The 19,123-nt window shown below is 51.9% G+C and overlaps 3 protein-coding genes across 8 annotated transcripts in view; 1 reads left to right on the top strand and 2 right to left on the bottom strand.

Moving 5' to 3' along the window:
- RGP1 (RGP1 partner of RAB6A GEF complex) overlaps positions 1-2,625 on the bottom strand; it is a 17,699-nt gene extending 15,074 nt beyond the window's left edge. Inside the window, exons 1-7 of the mRNA XM_006743719.3 lie at positions 2,497-2,625; positions 1,976-2,112; positions 1,371-1,454; positions 1,117-1,266; positions 732-878; positions 403-530; positions 8-197 (exon numbers count right to left, since the gene is read on the bottom strand). Coding sequence (XP_006743782.1) covers positions 8-197; positions 403-530; positions 732-878; positions 1,117-1,266; positions 1,371-1,454; positions 1,976-2,112; positions 2,497-2,612 — 952 coding nt within the window. The 5' untranslated portion in view covers positions 2,613-2,625. The remainder of the gene's footprint in view (positions 1-7; positions 198-402; positions 531-731; positions 879-1,116; positions 1,267-1,370; positions 1,455-1,975; positions 2,113-2,496) is intronic.
- Positions 2,527-14,613, top strand: GBA2 (glucosylceramidase beta 2). Of its 4 annotated transcripts, none has more exons than XR_014140042.1 (18): positions 2,527-2,657; positions 3,441-4,025; positions 7,057-7,148; positions 7,674-7,789; positions 9,888-10,106; positions 10,396-10,635; positions 10,861-10,963; positions 11,125-11,278; positions 11,370-11,495; positions 11,697-11,869; positions 12,067-12,171; positions 12,369-12,476; positions 12,574-12,725; positions 12,852-12,958; positions 13,109-13,251; positions 13,330-13,445; positions 13,615-13,736; positions 14,018-14,251. XR_014140042.1 is itself a non-coding variant. In XM_081803146.1 (18 exons), exons 1-18 carry the CDS (start codon positions 2,611-2,613, stop codon positions 14,285-14,287), a joined length of 2,991 nt encoding a protein of 996 aa, XP_081659272.1. In that variant the 5' UTR covers positions 2,527-2,610; the 3' UTR covers positions 14,288-14,613. The 4 variants fall into 4 exon arrangements, 2 of the variants coding, with proteins under 2 accessions (XP_081659272.1, XP_006743783.3); XR_014140041.1 differs by having other exon boundaries at positions 13,330-13,480; XM_081803146.1 differs by having other exon boundaries at positions 11,370-11,438; positions 13,545-13,736; positions 14,018-14,613.
- Positions 14,477-19,123, bottom strand: CREB3 (cAMP responsive element binding protein 3). 3 transcript variants are annotated; one of them, XM_081803149.1, is made up of 9 exons: positions 18,872-19,123; positions 18,623-18,782; positions 18,480-18,547; positions 18,280-18,369; positions 16,676-16,782; positions 16,493-16,561; positions 15,327-15,411; positions 15,144-15,228; positions 14,477-15,066 (listed from the first exon to the last, which is right to left on the bottom strand). In XM_081803149.1, the coding sequence occupies exons 1-9, from the start codon at positions 18,962-18,964 to the stop codon at positions 14,750-14,752; spliced, it is 1,074 nt and encodes a 357-aa protein (XP_081659275.1). In that variant the 5' UTR covers positions 18,965-19,123; the 3' UTR covers positions 14,477-14,749. The 3 variants fall into 3 exon arrangements, with proteins under 3 accessions (XP_081659275.1, XP_081659273.1, XP_081659274.1); XM_081803147.1 differs by having other exon boundaries at positions 18,623-18,767; positions 18,872-19,118; XM_081803148.1 differs by lacking the exon at positions 18,280-18,369 and having other exon boundaries at positions 18,872-19,120.

Genomic DNA, 19,123 nt, shown 5'->3' with positions numbered 1-19,123 from the left:
ATCTCACCAACAGCTGTGCAGAAGCCTGGGGTGGAGCTGAGAGGGATGGGGAGAGAGAAGCTGGTTCTGGTTGTATGCAGGCAGGACTCCTGGTGCCGGGCATGAGTCACATGAGACACAGAGGGGACACCACCCGTCCTGCGGTGCCTCTGGTACTCGGGCTGTACACGCTCCTCAGTCTGTAAGCTTACTGAAAACTGGGAGCAAGGAGAGAAGTGGGTGGTAGCAGGCACTGAGAAGTGCAGACTTTAGATGAGAGGCTTGAGCCCAACCTCAAGCTGTTTTACCAAAAGGACCCTGGGTGACCACACTATTCACTTCTATATACCACCCCTCTATGCAGGCCCTTCTTCCTCCCTAGCCCTCCAAGCCCAGCATCCCAAAAGCCCCTTTCCTTCTCACCTGCAAACAAGCTACAGTTCCTTCCCCTAAGTTTAAGGTCCCCACCACATCCTCGCCGAGTCTGTATACAGATTTGAAGATGCCAAATGTCCCAACTTTTCCTCGGCCATCACTGATATTGTATAGATCTGGGGAGAATGGGACACTGTAAGCCTGGAGTCCACACTGGGGAGTACCTTGGGCTGGGAACCAGAGGCCCAAGATGGGGCTTTTCTTTATAATGTGGGATATGTAAGTGAATCCTCAGAAGTACGTGTCAATTAGGAAAATCTGTAATACTATGGGGTGGGGGTGGGGTGGGGGGGTGGCAATTGTGAAAGGATTCTCACGGAGGCTGCGGCAGGATGTGGCAGCCATGAGGCGCTCCCCAGCCAGCTCAGCTAGCCATGAATCCTTCTTCCCACCTTCATCCTCCTCCAAGAATGGACTAGATGGGGCTACAGCCTCATCCTGGGGAAACCGGACATCTTGAAGGCCTACAGAGAGAATAAGTGGAAAGCAGTGCTAGGAGGGAATAGACAGTAGAGGTTAGGGTTTTAGACTCCAACCTGTGAAAGCTGAAGGTAATGGGAGCCATGCCCCAGGTACCCATCTTAACCTATTGTCTAGAACCCTCCCTCTCCAACCCCTTCGCACCTTTACTAAGACCAGGAAGCTTCCCTCCAGCCCCCCTCACAAGCCCTCTACAGATCATTTCCAGAAATCCTTACTTACCTGTCAGCACAAGAACCCTCAGAGGAACCCTGAGTAAAGTGATGGGTGAGTTGACACGCTGGCAGCCAATGGTCAGTTTGTAGACATACTTGACTGACTGACCCCGAAAGGAGGGTGGTCCCTCTATGGGCAGCACTTCACTGTAGGAGTCTGGTTGGGAAGTAGTAGTCAGGGCAGCCAGAGACAGCCAGAGAAGTCCTCCCTCCAGGAGCCTTAGAAGGCAATCCAGGGGTGGGGAGGAGGCAGTCACTCACATGATTTGGACTCTCCGGGATCTAGCCTCAGATCACAGAAAAGGATTTTTGGTGGAGTGGAAAGGATACACTGACCTCTCTCACCTAAAAGAGATTAAAAAGACTGCAATTTATTTTTATTTTCTTTTAAAGATTTTATTTATTCATTTGGGACACAGAAATACAGAGAGAGACAGCATGAGCAGGCGGGAGAGGCAGAGGGAGAGGGAGAAGCAGCCTCTCTGCTGAGCCAGGAGCCTAATGTGGGCCTTGATCCCAGGACCCTGGGATCACGACCTGAGCTGAAGGCAGACGCTTAACCATCTGAGCCACTTAGGCTGCAGCCACCCAAAAGACTGCAATTTAATGACCCCACTGTCCAGTACCGAATGAAGCTAGCACAGCAAGTAGGGGCAGTAAGCACTGCCAACAAAGGGCAGCCCAAACTAAGCCACCCCCCTTTTCTTGTTTTAAGATAGGACCAGTCTTAAACCCCCAAAGTAACAATTACATTCCCCCTCATCTCCAATATGACAAAGACAGGAAGGACCCACTAGAACAATTTTACAAATTTACTCTCAGGTGACAATGACTCCCCCTTCTAAAGGCAAATGCCCTTCTCTAACCTCGGTGCGGTAGAAAGACAGTCTGGCTCTCCGGCTGGACGTCTGGCTGACTGGAGTCAGGGGGAGGTAGTGCTACTCGACTCTCACTTGCATGGAACTGGCAGTGGATTTGGGCACTGGCCCAGGCCAGAGCCTCACTATGGGAGGAGGAAAAGAAGGCATCAGAGGGGAGTTGCTGACCTCATAAATGCTCTCCCAAGCTCCCTAACCCCCCCTGAGGAGACCAACACGGTGAGGTGGCTGTCCTAGGAATCAGGGAATCTAGAATCCCAAAGAGAATCCATTAAACAAAGAGAAGTATACTATGGGTAAAAGTGGGAATGGGGGAGGAGGGAGGAAGGGAGTGTAGAGGGTTCTGTCAACCACATCTTTTGTTAAACAGCCCTTTCTTTCCTACCATGAGAACACAATAAGCAAGAAGGTAGTGGCGCAGCTACAGGACAACCTGAGCTCTGGCTTAGCACTACAGATACCAGACTTCCTCCCAAAAGAACCACCTTCTTCAGTATCTCCATCCCCACCTGGATGCAGAAGTGGCCGTGGGGGGCAGGGGGTTGGTGACCGTCACTACACACTCCAGCGCCTCCCCCGCCAGAAACACAGGACCTCGGCTCAGCTCTGCTACCACTTCAATCATGGCAGCTCCGGAATCAAATCTAGAAGGAAACAGGGCTGGTCAGAGGTCAGTACCATGGCAGGGAGGGGCGTCTGCGGCGAGCCTGGGGGCGAGGACAGAGGAGACGGGCGGTCACCACCACGGTGTCTGAGGGAAGCTCCTGGATTTGGGGTGCGGGAGGTGGATGGGAAGTAGGGGTGGCAGCTGACTCAGTAGGGGGAGGTCGTCGCTCGGGCTCCCAGTCCCCCGCCCCTCTTAACGCCCACTTAGTCCCCTTACCCCCTCTCCCGGAACCTCCAAACCGGCCTCCGCCCCCCTCCCGCCAGATTCCAGGTCCCAGCCCAAGGCCACAGCCCCCCGTCACCTCGTGCCCCAACCCCGGGCACCTCGCACGGTCGAAAACGGGGTCTCGGCACACCGAGGCCCTCACCTGCCCGCCCCTGCAGGACCCGGCCAAGTACGTGGCGGCGTCCGCGGCAGAGGCGGGACTTCCCTTCAGCCCCCTTCCCGACCGAGCGCCTTCCGGCCGGAAACGCCCGCCTAGCCGGACCGGAAGGGGCTCCGGTCGTCCTGCCGCCTGGGGTCAACTTCCCACGGGCTGGCACCTGGGCGCAGGGGCTGTCCCAGACACCAACCGGCGGGACCCGGCGCCCTACCCAGGGAGGGGCCTGGCGCCACGGCCCTTGGACCGGGCTGAGGCTGCCGCGAGCTCCTAGGACGGTCCCGGGGGCGGTTCCTTGCGGGCTGGCCCCCGGGGCTCCTCCCCTTTCCGCGGACTCGGTAGCTCTTTGGCCGGGCAAACTAATCACCGCGGCCCAATGACGACGAGGCCCGACCCTTCCCTCCCAGGACCCAGAGAGACGACCGAGGGGGAGTCCGAAGCGGCTTCATTGCTGTCGCCGCCGACGCCGCTGCAGCAACAGCTTCCAGGCTCCACAGAGACGCTAGCTCACCGCGGCTTTCCCCAGCGCCCGGCCCTCCGAGACGACACCTAACCACCACAGCCGCCCGCATCTCGACTTGGCTGGCGAGGTATTTTGTACCAAAAGACTTGGGACCCGGGACCATCGAGGTCGTGGGGACCCAGGATCCAGGAAACATGGGAACTGGAGTCCCAGCCTCGGAGCAGACTAGGTGTGCCAAAGGGGAGCCACAGATTTATTGCCCTGAAAATGCTGGAGGCACTGAGGCTGGGCAGGTTACAGACTTCGAGAGCTCTGAGGACAATCGACCCCAAAGTGAGCCAGGCTACAGCAATCCGGAGGATTCTGGGCAACTGATGGCATCTTATGAAGGTAAAGCTAAGGGCTACCAGGTGCCTCCCTTTGGCTGGCGCATCTGCCTGGCTCATGAATTTGCAGAGAAGAGGAAACCCTTTAATGCCAACAACGTCTCCCTAAGCAACCTGATAAAGCATCTGGGCATGGGCTTGCGGTGAGTAGATCCCATTGCCTAGAGTACCTTAGGTTTCACTTTGTTCCAGGTGAGAAAGCAGGTGGATGCTTTGTCCCAGTCAACTGGCCCCCCACCCCCAACATATTCTAAGCCTGTGGTTTTGCGGGGTGAGACCGGATCACATCTCTGCAACCCCCTTCCTCCCAGTAACTTACTTCCTAGTAGGAAAGAACAGGAACATCTGGGCCTGTAGTCAGCCTTTCCCATTTAAGCTCCCTCTCACATACTCCCTCTTTCCCAAAGACCACCCTTTGGCATTTGCTATACTTTGTGGCAAGGTGGGAAAGGATAGTCTGGTGGCGGCTGCTTACTGACACAATGTTGTTATATTCAGGAGGGGGAAGTTCTCAACCCTGATTCCCCTGAGCAGCTGGGGTACTCTCCTTGCCTCATTTAGGCATACCACATTACGTTTCCTTCTTCAAGCTTTAGCTCCAGGGAGTGGATGACAGCCTGCCTGCTCTCACCCCAAGGAGAGGGTGTGAGAGGTGCTGTTCACTTTCTTCTGGGATAGACAATCCCTGATATAAAAAGCAAAGAAGACCTCTGGCCAGAGAGGCACTGCCATAAGTGTCCCCAGAGCTCTCAGTAATAACAGCCTTCCAGAGCCTGCACAGATGTGCTTTCCCCCAAGGGTTACAGACACCCCAAGCACTTACCCTGAGCTGTAGAACTCCTTTAGATCCCTACAGATCCCCTCTGAGTTCAAAAGCTAGTGATGAGGAGCCAAGACCTATGAACAGGAACAGGTGGATATGAAGACAGAAAGCATCACCCTGAGGTCATCCTGAGTCAACCCACACTGTAAACACAGCTGGGGATGGAAGCATAAAGGTTGGAAAACCCAGCCCTAACAGCCTCTAAACTAGGGGATCCTTCCCTCTCAGTCAGTGCTGTAGGGCTGGGTTGGGTAGCCCATTTACCTAACCCCAGCTCTCAGCAGTGGGAAGGGTCTGGCACTGCCTGGGTATCTGGCTCCTTTGCTAGGTCCTGTGGGTGGCCTGTACCAGAGAACAATCATCCCTACAGGCTACTGCAGAAACTGACTCTGCCTAACTTTGACCCAAAAGCTTCTGGGTCAAAATAAGATCGAGGGCTAGAGTGCTGAGAGAAGCACACTGGGGTGCATGTGATAGGGACCCTGAAATCAAGAACAAGTGGGCATCTTAGCCCTTCGGTCCCTAAGTATGAGCTGAGTCAGAGGCCTGAAGCTGTGCTCAGCCCCCTGGACCTTGGCTCCACATGCCAGGATAGGGTGGAGATCACCGACACAAGGCTTTTGGAACAGGATGCAGTCCTGCATTGAGGAGAAAGCAGGGGTGAGACAAGGAACAATTCTGAATGATAATCCTTAAATTTGGGCTGACATTATGGAGAAGGCCAAATAGATCACGAATGGCCAGCTGCTAAGTTAAGGGAATGAGAGGTGAACCCTAAGAGGAAGCCAGACTGGGGTACTCTAATCAGGAGTTGCAGCAAGTCAACATTCTCTTGGCCTCATTGTGGGAAGATCTCAATTTTGATTGCTCTCCCTTCCAGCTAGAGTCCATTCATTCAATAAGTATTTATTGAGTGCTTGTTCTATGCGAGATGCTCCTTTGTTCTGCCTATCTCCATATCTTGCATTTCTCCCTCACTGCCCTAATCCCCGCTGCACCCACCCTCCCTTCCCCAATTCTTTCTGGCCTCTAGTTTCAAAGTCCAGTTTACTCTAAAATGGCAGAGAAGACCTTGTGCCTTACCATCCTCTCATCCTTTGCCCTCCCTCCTCCTCCCCCTACTCCCAGAATGTACCTTTCCTATTCTCATTTCTCCTCCCCTTGCTTCTCTTTGTGTTCATCTGTCTAGTGCCCCACTGGTTGTACAATCATTGGTAAATTCAGCAAGTGTTTATCAACTGTAGACCACGTGCCCTGCCTGTGCTTGAAGCTGTGGGTAATCAACTAGTCTTTGTCAATAACCCTTTCCCCAAGGAATTTAAAAGTATGTCAGACTCACATGAGGAACACTTAGAAATAACAAGCGTCTGATTGGGCGTTCAGATAGTGTATGTACAGGTAACAACCATACCTGACACACATATTCCACTTGATGGCTTTCCTCTCTATTATGCCATTTGCTCTTTCAACCATTCCATGAAGTAGGGAGGACAGGAGGTACCCCATTTTGCAAATGAGGAAACTGAGGGTCAGAGGAGTTACTTACCCCAATTACATGGTTACAAGTGGCATGCTTGAACAATGGGTATAAAATAGCTGGGTAGGGAGGATAGTGGAATTGGGAGAGTCTGGTGGGGCAAGGGTTGCTTAGTGGGGATTTGTAGGACTTAAGATTAGAAGTTAGGCTGAAACAGATGTCAGAGCCTTGAATCCCAAACAGAATCATCTGTCTGTTGGACACAGAGCTGTGACAAGACCAGAAAAATGTAGGGATTTTTTTAGGTTTTACTAGGATATTATGAGAGAGCAGACTCAGAAAGCTTACAGTTTAGATGAACTTTTAAAAAAGACGTAAAAGGATATGCCCCAAAAAGTAAATACTGGTTGTCTATGGGTGGGATTTTTTTCCCTTCCATCTGGTATATTCTACAGATTTTCACCTTTCACAATCAGGAAGAAAAAATAATCATTTTGAAAAGAAGAAATTTATCCCAGCAGACTGTGCCTATTGGGGGAGGGGGGTATAGTCGGGAAACCAAAACTGGCCCTTTCAGTACCTCAAACAAAACCTCCTAAGCTAACTCAAGCAGTGATAATAGAGTCAGAGGTGAGGCAAGGTCAGAAAGCTCCTGAGAGAGGAGAAACAAAGACAGTCCCATGCTGTGAGCTGGGGTGACTGGGAAGAGAAATAGAACTGTTGAGAAATAGAGAGGAGGAGAGATTTGGAAGTGAAGGGAATGGGTCCTCTGCAGACCCATTTGATGGGAAGTTACAACTGGGTATCTGGAGAGAGGCAGCCCAGGAGGTACCACCCCCTGCCCCTTCCACTCACACTGCCTCTTGCTCCTCAGGTACCTGCAGTGGTGGTACCGGAAGACCCAGGTGGAGAAGAAGACACCTTTCATTGACCTCATCAATTGTGTGCCCCTGAGACAGATCTATGGTGAGCCTCACCCCAGCTCTGCTCTGCACAGAGAGGGCCCAGCCTCCGGGTCTACTGCAGAGCTAGGCAAAGAGGCTTCCAGCTTAAGCACGTTGCACTGCCCCATCCCCTGGGGTTTTCTTTCCCCAACCTTATTGAGCTATAGTTGACATAAAACATCATGTTAGTTTAAAGTGTACAATGTAGGGATGCCTGGGTGGCTCAGTTGGTTAAGCGTCTGCCTTCAGCTCAGGTCATGATCCCAGAGTCCTGGGATCGAGCCCCGCATCGGGCTCCCTGCTTGGCGGGGAGCCTGCTTCTCCCTCTCCCACGCCCCCTGCTAGTGTTCCCTCTCTTGCTGTCTCTCTCTCTGTCAAATTAAAAAAAAAAAAAAAAATCTTTAAAAAGAAAAAATAAAGTGTACAATGTATTGACTTGATATTTCCGTGGTTTTTAGAGGAACTCATCTCTATGGTCTAGAAGTAAGAAATGGGCTTCGTTTCCTCTCACCGAGCTTCACTAGTGACTATCCTGATCTCGCTCTAGGTTGTCCTCTGGGCGGCATCGGGGGAGGCACTATCACCCGAGGCTGGAGAGGCCAGTTCTGTCGCTGGCAGCTTGATCCTGGAATGTACAAGCACCGAACAGTCATCGCTGACCAAGTAAGAACCAGCAGGTGGAAGAGAGGTCCAGAACAATATCCCGGGTCAGGAAGAACCTCTTGGCCCGTGTAGGATGTGGACGTTCGATGTGCACATGTGCACCTGGTTCACTCCAATAAGTATTTTAGGATGCTTTCCTTGTGCCCAGCCTTGTGCTAGGATGTACTAGGAATGAGATACTCCAAGGCTACACATTTCTGAAAAGCGTAAACAGCCCCAGCACCTCTGTGCCCTCCAATTCTCTAGTAAATGCCTCTTAACATCCTTCATACTGCCCCAGCTCCACTAGCTCAGCCAGTACCTGCACAGAGGGTGCAGGGAATTCCCAGATCACTTAACCTAGTTGAAAGAACATGTAGTAGGACCAGAAGGGAAAACAAACCAAAAGTCTATAAATGCATGGAGAAAAAAGATGTATAGAACACCCACTGTTCACCCTGATTGGCCAGCCTTCAGCTAGAGGTCAGCTCCTCTGCTGATCACTCCTCTGGAGGTCTCCTTGGCTAAGAGCCTGGGAAGCCCCTCCTCTCCCAGGCATAGTTCTCTGGCCTTTTTCCCTTTTCTGAAGCTTCACTTCTTTTCCCTCTGTTCCTTCATCACATCTGGGCCTTCAATTGCCAGAGTCATATGGTCTACCTTTCGTCATATCTCTCTAGTGACCTCACAGGTAGAGCTGTCCACCATGTTCCCATTTCCTGTCTGAGGGATGCCTCCAGCTTTCAGCTCATCTTCAAAGAAAAAAATGACTAGCAGACCTTGAGTCCAATTAATGACAATGCCCTTCCTAGTTCAGGTTTACCAGCCCTGCCCAGTGTCCCAAGCTTCCTCTCTGGCTCATCCATTAGGTATCCTGAGGGGACGTGCCTGCCAGAATCATGACTCTAGAGTTAAAGTAATTATTGCATGCTTAACGTGTGCTAGAGATTGTGCTATGCATTTTGTAGGATATTTAATATTTAAAGACAGTCCTGCAAGGTAAGTACCATTATTATGCCCCCTTTATAGATGAGGAAACTAAGATCCAAAGAGATTTAGTAAACACCCCCAAGGTCATGTCGTTGGCAAATGGAAGCACGTTGGGATTCAGAACCAGCTCTCGATGTGGTCTTAACCATTCTCTACCATTCCAGCAATATTAAAAATTATTGTATACATACATAAAAATATCAGGCATACGTTGAAGCAAGGGAAGAGATATTAACCCCTCATATCCCCTATCCTCCAGAAGCTTAAATTTTTATTAGGCAAATAGGACTTTGAGAAAATGGAGACCGTGAGACCACATAAGAACCAAAATGAGAGGGATAGATAGTACACTGAGAAAAAATGGATACTTTGCCCATTCTCTCCCTATACATGCCAACTGTGCCTGTTTCTGGTGGTGGAGTTGTAGTGGAGGTGGGGGGGGCCTCAGTGAACTGGAGAGGGCCCTGCCCTCAATGAACCCATAGAGCAATCAGGGAGTCAGAATGTAAACAAAAACATTATGCTAGACTACAGAGGTAGGGGGACATACAGGACAATGACTCACTGCTTGAGGAGAGGAGATGGCATTTGACCTAGGCTTTGAAGGATGAGCAGTTTCATCAGATGGAGAATGAGCAGGAGCAAAGGCATGGAGGAGGAAATGTAGTGTGTTCAAGAAACAGTGAGTATTTGACATGACCAGAATGTAAGTGCTTCAACAGGTAATCAGTCTGATGGGCAGGGAGAGGCCAGATCAAGAAGGGCCTTGAAAGCCAGGTAGAAGAGTTTAGACTTTAGCCTGAGGGCCATGGGGAGTCACTGAAACATAAACACAGACTAGCACATCTTGATTTGTCTGTAAGAAGATCACTGATAACAGATGGGAAGAGGCAGAGCATAAAGGAAGAAATGGTGAGGGCACAAAGACCACCACAGTAAGAAAGGAGAGGAAACGGGGGAGAGAGGAGGAGGAGGTAGGACCTGGTGGTGACTCACAGTGTGGGAGAGGGGCCTTGCGGATGAGCGAGGCTGTGGTGCAGTGATAACCCCTGTAGGCTCGGAAAGGGGAGGGGAGACGAGTTTGAGGTGGCTGTGGTTACCCCATCCCAGCCTATCTGCCTTCTTGGTGTAGTTCACAGTGTGCTTGCGTCGGGAGGGGAAGACCGTGTACCAGCAAGTCCTGTCCGTGGAGCGCCCAAGTGTCCTGCGCAGCTGGAACTGGGGCCTGTGTGGGTACTTTGCATTCTACCACGCCCTCTATCCCCGAGCCTGGACTGTCTATCAGCTTCCTGGCCAGAATGTCACCCTCACCTGTCGCCAGATCACACCCATCTTGCCCCATGACTACCAGGTGAGGCTCCCACTGTGTTTGCTCCATTGCCCTCCCCTCCCTGAGATCTGTCTCTGCTGTAAATTCCACAATCCTTGAAAGAGAGAGGACTGGAACATGACATGCTGGTTTTCCAGGACCTCCATTCAGTGGTAAGACCCCCTGCCTGGGAATATGGGGAGATGCAAGTGGAAACTAAAGAGAGTATACTGGGGGCAGGGGATAGTGTTTGAGCCAGGTCCTCGGTTTGGAGGAGTGGGGCCAGGAGGGGCTACACTGGGACCATCTGAGTCTGATCTTTTGCTCCCAGGACAGCAGCCTGCCTGTAGGAGTCTTTGTATGGGATGTGGAAAATGAAGGGGACGAAGCGCTGGATGTGTCCATCATGTTCTCCATGCGGAATGGACTGGGGGTTGGAGATGATGCCCCAGGGGGATTGTGGAATGAGCCCTTCTGTCTGGAGCGTGATGGGGAGACTACACAGGGGCTGCTGCTGCATCATCCAACCCGTCCGAATCCCTACACGATGGCTGTGGCCGCACGACTCACGGTACATTAGAGCCTCCCCTAGACCTTAGCCCCCGAACGCCTCCCCTCAGCCTGACCCCCAAGTGCACTGCATCCCACCACGGGCTCTTCCTTTCCTCAGTTCCTGAGTCCCATCCTCACTACAGCCCTTAAGCCTCTGGTGGGAATTATAATGGGCACTGGAGAGTAGTCCAAAGCCAGCCTACTTGGGGAGCCTCCCCTCAAAGAGTCTTTGGCCCCTTAACAGGCGGCTACCACGGTAACCCACATCACAGCCTTTGACCCTGACAGCACTGGGCAGCAGGTGTGGCAAGATCTACTTCAAGATGGACAGCTGGACTCCCCTGCTGGTGATGGGGGGATTTGATAGGGAGGTGGTGGGAAGAGAGGTTGTTCCCGTCTTGGGAGGAGGGGTGAGAGCACTGGTAACGAACAGGCCTTATTTTCCCATATTAGGGACCCCTGGGGCTGAAGGGGGTGCCTATGCCGATTTCTCTTGTGCTTCTCTCAGGCCGAAGCACCCCCTCGCAGAAAGGAGTAGGCATCGCTGGGGCTGTGTGTGTTACAGGCAAGCTGCCACCTCGAGGCCAGTGCCGCCTGGAGTTCTCACTGGCTTGGGATATGCCCAGAATCATGTTTGGAGCTAAGGGCCAGGTCTACTACAGGTGAAGGGACCAAGAGAGTACAGGGATCCAAGGTGCTGGAGCTCTGACCTGGAACCCGAGTTCTCATTCCTCCCCTTTCTTTCCATCCCAGGCGGTACACGAGGTTCTTTGGCCGCGATGGTAATGCAGCACCTGCCCTTAGCCACTATGCCCTGTGCCGGTATGTGGACTGGGAAGAGAAGATCTCAGCTTGGCAGAGCCCAATATTGGACGACAGGTGCCAATGGGGCTGATCTCTTGCCTTTCTCCTGGGCACTCACACTCCAGTTGGGACTCCTTGGTTCAGTCTCCACTCAACCACAGTCAGCAGAGTTGGGCTGGGATTCATTTGGTGCCCCCTGCTCTGCAGAACTCCAGAATCCTTCCCTTCCTGGGAGATCCACACTCATCAGACCGTTCCTTCCTCCTGACTCCCCAGATCCTTGCCTGCCTGGTACAAATCTGCGCTCTTCAATGAACTATACTTCCTGGCTGATGGAGGCACAGTATGGCTGGAAGTTCCTGAGGACTCCCTACCAGAGGAGCTGGTGGGGAGCATGTGTCAGCTCCGCCCCATCCTCCAGGAATACGGTCGATTTGGCTACCTGGAAGGTACGGGCAGCTGGTGGGCCACAGTATCCACGAGGCCAGTTAGTGCCCTACCACAAGGCAGGACAGTGGGTTTTGCCTACCCCGGGGGATTGGTTGGGATGAAGGGGTAAGCGGCAGGTGTGGGGTAGGCCAGTACCCCATCCCCAATTCCAGGGGAAGCAGGAATTCTGGCAACTGTGTCTCCCTCCTTCCCCCAGGCCAGGAATATCGCATGTACAACACATATGACGTCCACTTTTACGCTTCCTTTGCCCTCGTCATGCTCTGGCCCAAACTCGAGCTCAGCCTGCAGTATGACATGGGTGAGGGTCCCTTTTGTGCCCCTTCTGCCGTCTCCCCCCACCCCGGCCCTGAATCTTTGTGGCCCCTCAGATTGTCTCCACCCTCCTCTCCACTCGTCCTGCTTACTGGCTCCCCTCCAGGGTCGTAAACACAGTTCTGAGCCCCACCTCAAGTCTGCCCATTCCCTGCCCCCCCACTTGTGTGTCTGCTCCCCCAGCTCTGGCCACACTCAGGGAGGACCTGACACGGCGACAGTACCTGATGAGTGGGGTAATGGCACCTGTGAAAAGGAGGAACGTCATCCCCCATGATATTGGGGACCCAGGTAAAAGTACCTCCACCCCAGGGTTCACTTCCCTCCCTCAACTTTTGCACCCTCTACCCACCAATGCAAATCAGTCAGGTTTCCTCCCCTCCCACAGATGACGAGCCATGGCTCCGAGTCAATGCATATGTGGTCCACGATACCGCGGACTGGAAGGACTTAAACCTGAAGTTTGTGCTGCAGGTTTATCGAGACTATTACCTGACGGGGGACCAGGGCTTCCTGAGAGACATGTGGCCTGTGTGCCTGGTAAGACATGCATGTGCAGTGGCCACTGTGCCAAGGGCACGACTGGTGTTTGGGGAAAGCCCAGCGGTCTGTTGTTGTCTTTCTTTAGCATCTACCTAGGTCTTCAGTGTCTTGGTTCCTCTCTAGGTTGTGATGGAGTCTGAAATGAAGTTTGACAAGGACCAAGATGGACTCATTGAGAATGGAGGCTATGCAGACCAGACCTATGATGGATGGATCACCACAGGCCCCAGGTAGGGGAGTAGGGATTTCCAGGGTGCCTGAGGTGGGGAACTGGGCACCAAGGAATTGTGGGCTCCAGGAAGAATGAGTCATTGCTTGTGATGTTGTATGGGAGTGGCTGGAGCTGCCAGTCTGACCCCCACACCCGTGTCCCTGATCAGTGCTTACTGTGGAGGACTGTGGCTGGCAGCCGTGGCTGTGATGGTCCAGATGGCGGGTCTGTGTGGGGCACAGGACGTCCAGGATAAGTTTTCTTCCATCCTTAGACGGGGCCAAGAAGCCTATGAGCGACTGCTGTGGAATGGTGAGTTGGAGGATCCTAAGGAGTCTTAAGGCAGCTGTGGGGCCACAAGGAACCTTATTTTGTCTTCCTCTGCGCCAGGCCGCTATTACAACTATGACTGCAGCCCTCAGCCTCAGTCCTGTAGCATCATGTCTGACCAGTGCGCTGGCCAGTGGTTCCTGAGGGCCAGTGGTCTAGGAGAAGGAGACACTGAGGTGAGAAAGACGAGGAGGAGGAGCCAGAGAGAAAGGTGGGTTTCCCCTGGAGGTGGGAAGCACGTTTAGGAAACCGTGATTCTGCCTTTGCCCGTCTAGGTATTTCCTACCCCCCACGTGGTCTGTGCTCTCCAGACTATCTTCGAGTTCAATGTCCGGGCCTTTGCAGGAGGAGCCATGGGGGCTGTGAATGGGATGCAGCCCCATGGTGTCCCTGACAGATCCAGTGTCCAGTCTGATGAAGTCTGGGTGGGTGTAGTCTACGGGTTGGCAGCCACCATGATCCAGGAGGTAATGCACTCCCTTTCCATCTCTCCTCCACCATCTGTACCCTGGGCTGGCAAACTTCCTCAGCCATCGAACCTCTGTAGGGCCCTACCCATCTGGAAAGCCCCTCCCTTTTTCCAGGCATGCCTTCCATTTCCTGCCTTCGGGTTCTGTCTATGGGTCAAGCTTATTTCTACCACAGGCTGGGAACTCCCTGAGGGCAGAGGCCCTATTGTCTCTATCTGTCCAGCTGAAGTAGCTATTCAGGGACTGCCAAGTAATGTGCCTGACATCTCTTCCTCCAGGGCCTGACTTGGGAAGGCTTCCAGACAGCTGAAGGCTGCTACCGAACCGTGTGGGAGCGTCTGGGCCTGGCCTTCCAGACCCCTGAAGCATACTGCCAGCAGCGGGTGTTCCGCTCGCTGGCCTACATGAGGCCGCTGAGCATCTGGGCCATGCAGCTGGCCCTGCAGCAGCAGCACAGAAAGGCCTCCAAGCCAGTAGCCGAACAGGGCACAGGACTAAGCACAGGACCTAACCCTAGACCAAAGGAAGCCACAGCAAACCCAAAGTGAGCCCTCTGAACTGTGGGAGGGAGGCTCTAACAGCCCAGCCTCCAGCCTGGCCTTTCCTCTTCCTCTTCACTGCTCCCCGCCCCCCCCCGCCCCAGTCTCCTGCAACCCTGAGCCACCGAGACAATCATGCCCCTTCCCTTCTCCCCACCCAGTCGTGCCAGTAAAGAGGGGCTGAAGGTGATCCAAGCATCAGAATCACTTATTTATTTCTCTCCTCACCCAATCCCCTCACTGCATGAAATGTTTAACGAGGTCGGTTGATTCCCCCAGGCCCATTCATGGGGTGATAGATTTATGTGGGTACAAATAAAAGACCCAAAGAGCCAGTTAAGTGTGGTGTGTTTGAACTCTCAGGCTTCCTGACACAGGACGCATGAGCTCAGGCTAGCCCTCTCCCATTCCTTTCATTTGGACACAGGCTAGGAACCGCAGACTCTGGCTTAGCGCCCCCCCCCCCCCAATCTAGCCTGAATATCTGCCCTGTAAGATAACAGATGTGGGGCTGTGAGTAGGGAACCATTCCCCATCTCTTGTGAAATTTGCATGCAGGGGAAGGGCCGGACCTGGGCAGGGGGACTTTGAGGAAGGGATAGGAAGTGGCAACTTCAGGGGAGGCTCAGCACCAGGAGCCTGAGGCATGTGGTAGAGCAGGCAGCAAGAGTTGCCAAGAGCCTGGATCTCTTGGTCTGAACTGTCCTTTGGTACCTCTGACTGCAGGGCAGGCAGCTCCAGCTGGTGAGGGTCCTCACTGGGGAGGGCACGAAGCTGGCGGGACAACACTAAGGAAACAGACTCCTCAAGGACCGGCCAGGCTTCCCCCCTAGCCCTTCCTTAATGGTATTCTCAAGCCTCTCACCTCCGTGCTCAGCTGGCAGGCTCCCCCTTGTGTCAGAGGAGTACATAGCAGGTACGATGAGCAGACAGAAGGAGAAAAGTAGGACCTGGAGAACGGGGAAAAAGAAAATGAAGAAGGGCTCTAGGTTGCAGCCCTGTCCCTGCCACCTGAGAAAAGGATCTCTCCTTCCATCACCATCCTCACCAAGACGCAGGTGCTGGTGCTGCTCGTTTTGTCTGATACCTGAATCACCATGGCCTGGAGTCTCCTCAGCTGGTCCAGAAGGGACCTGGAAGAAGAAGGAGGACAGTGAGCAGCCCCTGGCCTGGCACCCTGAGATACAATGAAACCTTCCTGTTAAGGCCACCCCTCCATCTGTGCACTGAATTATCTCTTGCTTTTCGTCCTATTTTTAAATGGATTCTTCCTCTCCGTGGACAAAATGCCTGAAGTTCCTCATTAAAACAAACACCTTTCTGTCCTGACCTGATTTAAACTCCTTTGCAAATACCTTCAGTGGTTCTACACTGCGTGATCAGCTATGCACATAATCTTCACCGGGCATTCGATGTTCTCTCTCTGACTCAACTCACCTATGTTAAGGTTCCAGCCAGACTGCACTATGCCATGTTCTTTCTGCCTAGAGTGCTCCCTATCCCGACCCCCACCCCAGAATCCTATCTACTATCAAACGTCATCAGCCCCGTGGGGTCTTTTTTTTTTTTTCTTTTTAAAGATTTTATTTATTTATTTGACAGAGAGAGACACAGTGAGAGAGGAGCACAGGCACGGGGAGTGGAGGGGAGAGAGGCAGGCCTCCCGCTGAGCGGGGAGCCCGATGCGGGGCTCGATCCCAGAACGCTGGGATCATGACCTGAGCCGAAGGCAGACGCTCAACGACTGAGCCACCCAGGCGCCCCCCTTTTTTTTTTAAATTAACATATAATGTATTGTTTCATTTGTTTCAGGGGTACAGGTCTGTGATTCATGCCCCTTCAGATTACTACATTTGTATCTTTGGGGTAACTACCCAGTAGGGCAATTGCTGGGTCGTAGGGTAGCTCTATTTTCAACTTTTTGAGGAACCTCCATACTGTCTTCCCAGAGTGGCTACACCAGCTTGCATTCCCACCAACAGTGTAGGAGGGTTCCATGGGGTCTTTCTTACTCCCTCCTCACTCTTTCTGAATATTTAACTTACTTAATTACTTGTGAATTTGTTCCCCACTACTGTAAGCTTCTTGAAATCAGATCCACTAAAGGCCAAGCACCAGACCTTGCATGTAGGAGCTGCCCAGTGTGGAGCAGGGGAAAGAATGAGACAGCATAAAACAGGAGGGAGGAGGGACTGATGTTAGAGAGTTACTTACAAATTCTGTTCCTCCAGGAGCTGTACTTTGTTCTGTAGCTCCAGATTCTGGGCTGTGTATTTCAAGACCCTGGGGGAATAATAATAGGATATGGGGATATGGCCTGTATCCCCCCTTCAAAACCCAACACTTCCAACTATCTCTGCGCCCCTCCCCCCCACCCCATCCCTCTCCCTTGTGTACCTGCTCTCTAAACCTCCCAAATACACCTTCTTCTTCCTGCGGCTCTCCTGAGCAGACTTTTTGTTTCTAATTTTCCTCCGCACTCGTGTCAGAACTTGTTCCTCCATCTAAGAGAAGACAGAAAAGAGATCTTCATCAGAGGAACACTGGACCAAAGAATTGGAAGGCAACTAAGTTCAATCTTCTCAAGGCAGGAATCCCTTCTACAGCTTCCCAGACCAAAAGGCACTTGGCTTCTCTCTGAATGCCTCTGAAGGCCAGGGGTTAACATCCTCACAAGCCAGACCATTTTTAACAGTTTTATTAATTAAAAAAAAAGAAGAAGAAAACAACCCTTGCCTGGGTACCTCAGTTGGTTGGGAGTCTGACTCTTGATTTCAGCTCAGGTCATGATCTCAGGGTCGTGGGATGGTGCTCAGTGGGGAGTCTGCTTGAGATTCTTATTCCTTCTCCCTCTCCCTCTGCCCCCCACCCTGCCCTGCTTGTGCGCACAAGCGCAATCTATTAAAATAAATAAATCTTTTCAAAAAAAATCTTCCTTATCCTGAGCCAACATATGATTTCTATCAATTGGACTTACCTAGTACCTATCTCTGAGGTCATATAGAATGAACAGTCTTTAACTATTTTAAGGCACTTAACATTTCTTCAGAGTTAAATAATCTGGGCAAAAATTTTAACTCCTCACTTTATCTTCTCTCCTCGGGATGGACTGCATCCTCTTAATATCTGTCAAAGATCTGGGTTCAAAACTAGACACTAAAATGTGCTCTGGCCAGTATAAAGGAGAATAAGATGGTCACTGCCCTTCTAGAGGCAACACCTCCATTGATACAGCCTTCAAACCCCACTCACTTCCTTAGTCATCTCAAACTGCTAACTCATCTTGTAGTTTTAAGAAATTAAAATTCTCTCAGGGCACCTGGGTGGCTCAGTCGGTTAAGCAACCACCTTCAGCTCAGGTCATGATCCTGGAGTCCCGGGATCGAGTCCCACATCGGGCTCCCTGCTCAGCAGGGAGTCTGCTTCTCCCTCTGACCCTTCCCCCTCTCATGTGTTCTCTCTCTCTCTCTCTCATTCTCGCTCTCTCAAAAAAAAAGAAAAAAATCTTAAAATTCTCTCAACTTTTCTGTACTGTTGATTTCACAACAGTACAATACCATGCTTGTAAAGCTGCCACTCACTGCTTCAAACTTAAAATTTTAAAACTTGGGATTTTACAATTATTCTTGCTATTAGTCCAGCCTTGATGAATTCTAAAACTTAATTCTACCATTCAACTATAGGTGGATTATGATGAGGCCCTTAGTGAAATCTAAGCATCAGGGCCCTTTGCTTGCACAGTCCTTTCCAAGTCCCTATACCAATGTTGCACTGATGATTTTGAATTCTTCTTTCTTAGAACACCAAAAATTTGTAAAAGCCCCACAAAACCAGGATCTACCTCTGCATCCACCATATTAACTACATGTTCCAGCTTCCCATTAGCAACAAATTTGCTAAGTTCTCTAACCTCAGTCCTTCCTGATATAAAATTAACAGAAGTGGGTACTTGGGACTCACAAACCCCCTCCAGCTTTCACTCCTATCAATGGGAGTCTTACCTTAGTAAGAGGAAGTGTCCCATGCAGAGTAAGCCCCTCCTTCTCCAACAGCCTCTTCTCCTCATCTGTCAGTATCAGCCTAGCAATTTCCTAGGGTTACCAGTAGGTGGGCAGCAGAGTTGCAAGGGGATGTCAGAAAGGAATGGGGAATCCGCCCCCACCTGTGCAATGTGTGAATAATCCCGCCATAAATCAAGTACCTGCTCTGCTGGCTCCTCCACACGCAGTGGAGTCGTCTGGGCCCCCTCTTTTCCATAGTTCCCACCATCTGCAAAAGGGAAAGTATAAATAGCCAGGCCCACGAGTCCTGTCTTCCGCCCAACCTCACTTATTTCACACTCACCTAGATCTATGGAGACATGTTGTGAGAGAGAGTAGGTGTGATCATGGTGAACAAGACAGGAATCAGAGGAGCTAAGGACGTTCAACGATGCTGGAGGACTCAGCACGGAACTCAGGAAATCCTCTGCCTCCCATTCACTCAGCGTCTGCACAGGGTTCAACTTAATAAGCCTTGACCTATTACTACCCACTGCCTCATGAATGCCGTCCCCGCAACCCCGCGCCTCCCCGACTCACAGCCCCCACCCACCTCGGAAAGGGGCTGCTCGGCCCCCAAATCTCCGCTTTCCTCTAGCAGAAAGTCCAGCAGGTCCTGGTCACCCAAGTCCAACGCCAGTTCCATAATGGATATCAGCGGGAAGGATGGGCAGAAACACAGACGCTCACCCCACCACCCAACCGCAAACCCGAACCAGTCGCTCTCAAATCGCACCAGCTCCCTAGACTCGCTCCTCCGCAGCTTCCAACACCACGGACGTGACGCGCCTACCCCCGAGGCATT

This window comes from Leptonychotes weddellii, chromosome 14 (genome assembly GCF_054177405.1).
Source record: "Leptonychotes weddellii isolate Sample4059 chromosome 14, ASM5417740v2, whole genome shotgun sequence".
NCBI classification, from domain to species: Eukaryota; Metazoa; Chordata; class Mammalia; order Carnivora; family Phocidae; genus Leptonychotes; species Leptonychotes weddellii.
The sequence above is the reverse complement of the archived record's forward strand: the minus strand, read 5'-3'. Positions and strand labels throughout refer to the sequence as shown.

Excerpts from the sequence above, each read along its gene's own strand:
- GBA2 (XM_006743720.3), top strand. The coding sequence starts at position 2,611 with ATGGCAGCTCCGGAATCAAATCTAGAAGGAAACAGGGCTGGTCAGAG. Across the intron at positions 12,172-12,368 it reads CAGCCTGCAGTATGACATGG|CTCTGGCCACACTCAGGGAG; the intron begins GTGAGGGTCCCT and ends CTGCTCCCCCAG. Across the intron at positions 12,726-12,851 it reads ACATGTGGCCTGTGTGCCTG|GTTGTGATGGAGTCTGAAAT; the intron begins GTAAGACATGCA and ends GTTCCTCTCTAG.
- CREB3 (XM_081803149.1), bottom strand. The coding sequence starts at position 18,964 with ATGGAACTGGCGTTGGACTTGGGTGACCAGGACCTGCTGGACTTTCTG. Across the intron at positions 16,562-16,675 it reads TTGGGAGGTTTAGAGAGCAG|GGTCTTGAAATACACAGCCC; the intron begins GTACACAAGGGA and ends TTATTCCCCCAG. Across the intron at positions 15,412-16,492 it reads CTCCTGGAGGAACAGAATTT|GTCCCTTCTGGACCAGCTGA; the intron begins GTAAGTAACTCT and ends TTCTTCTTCCAG.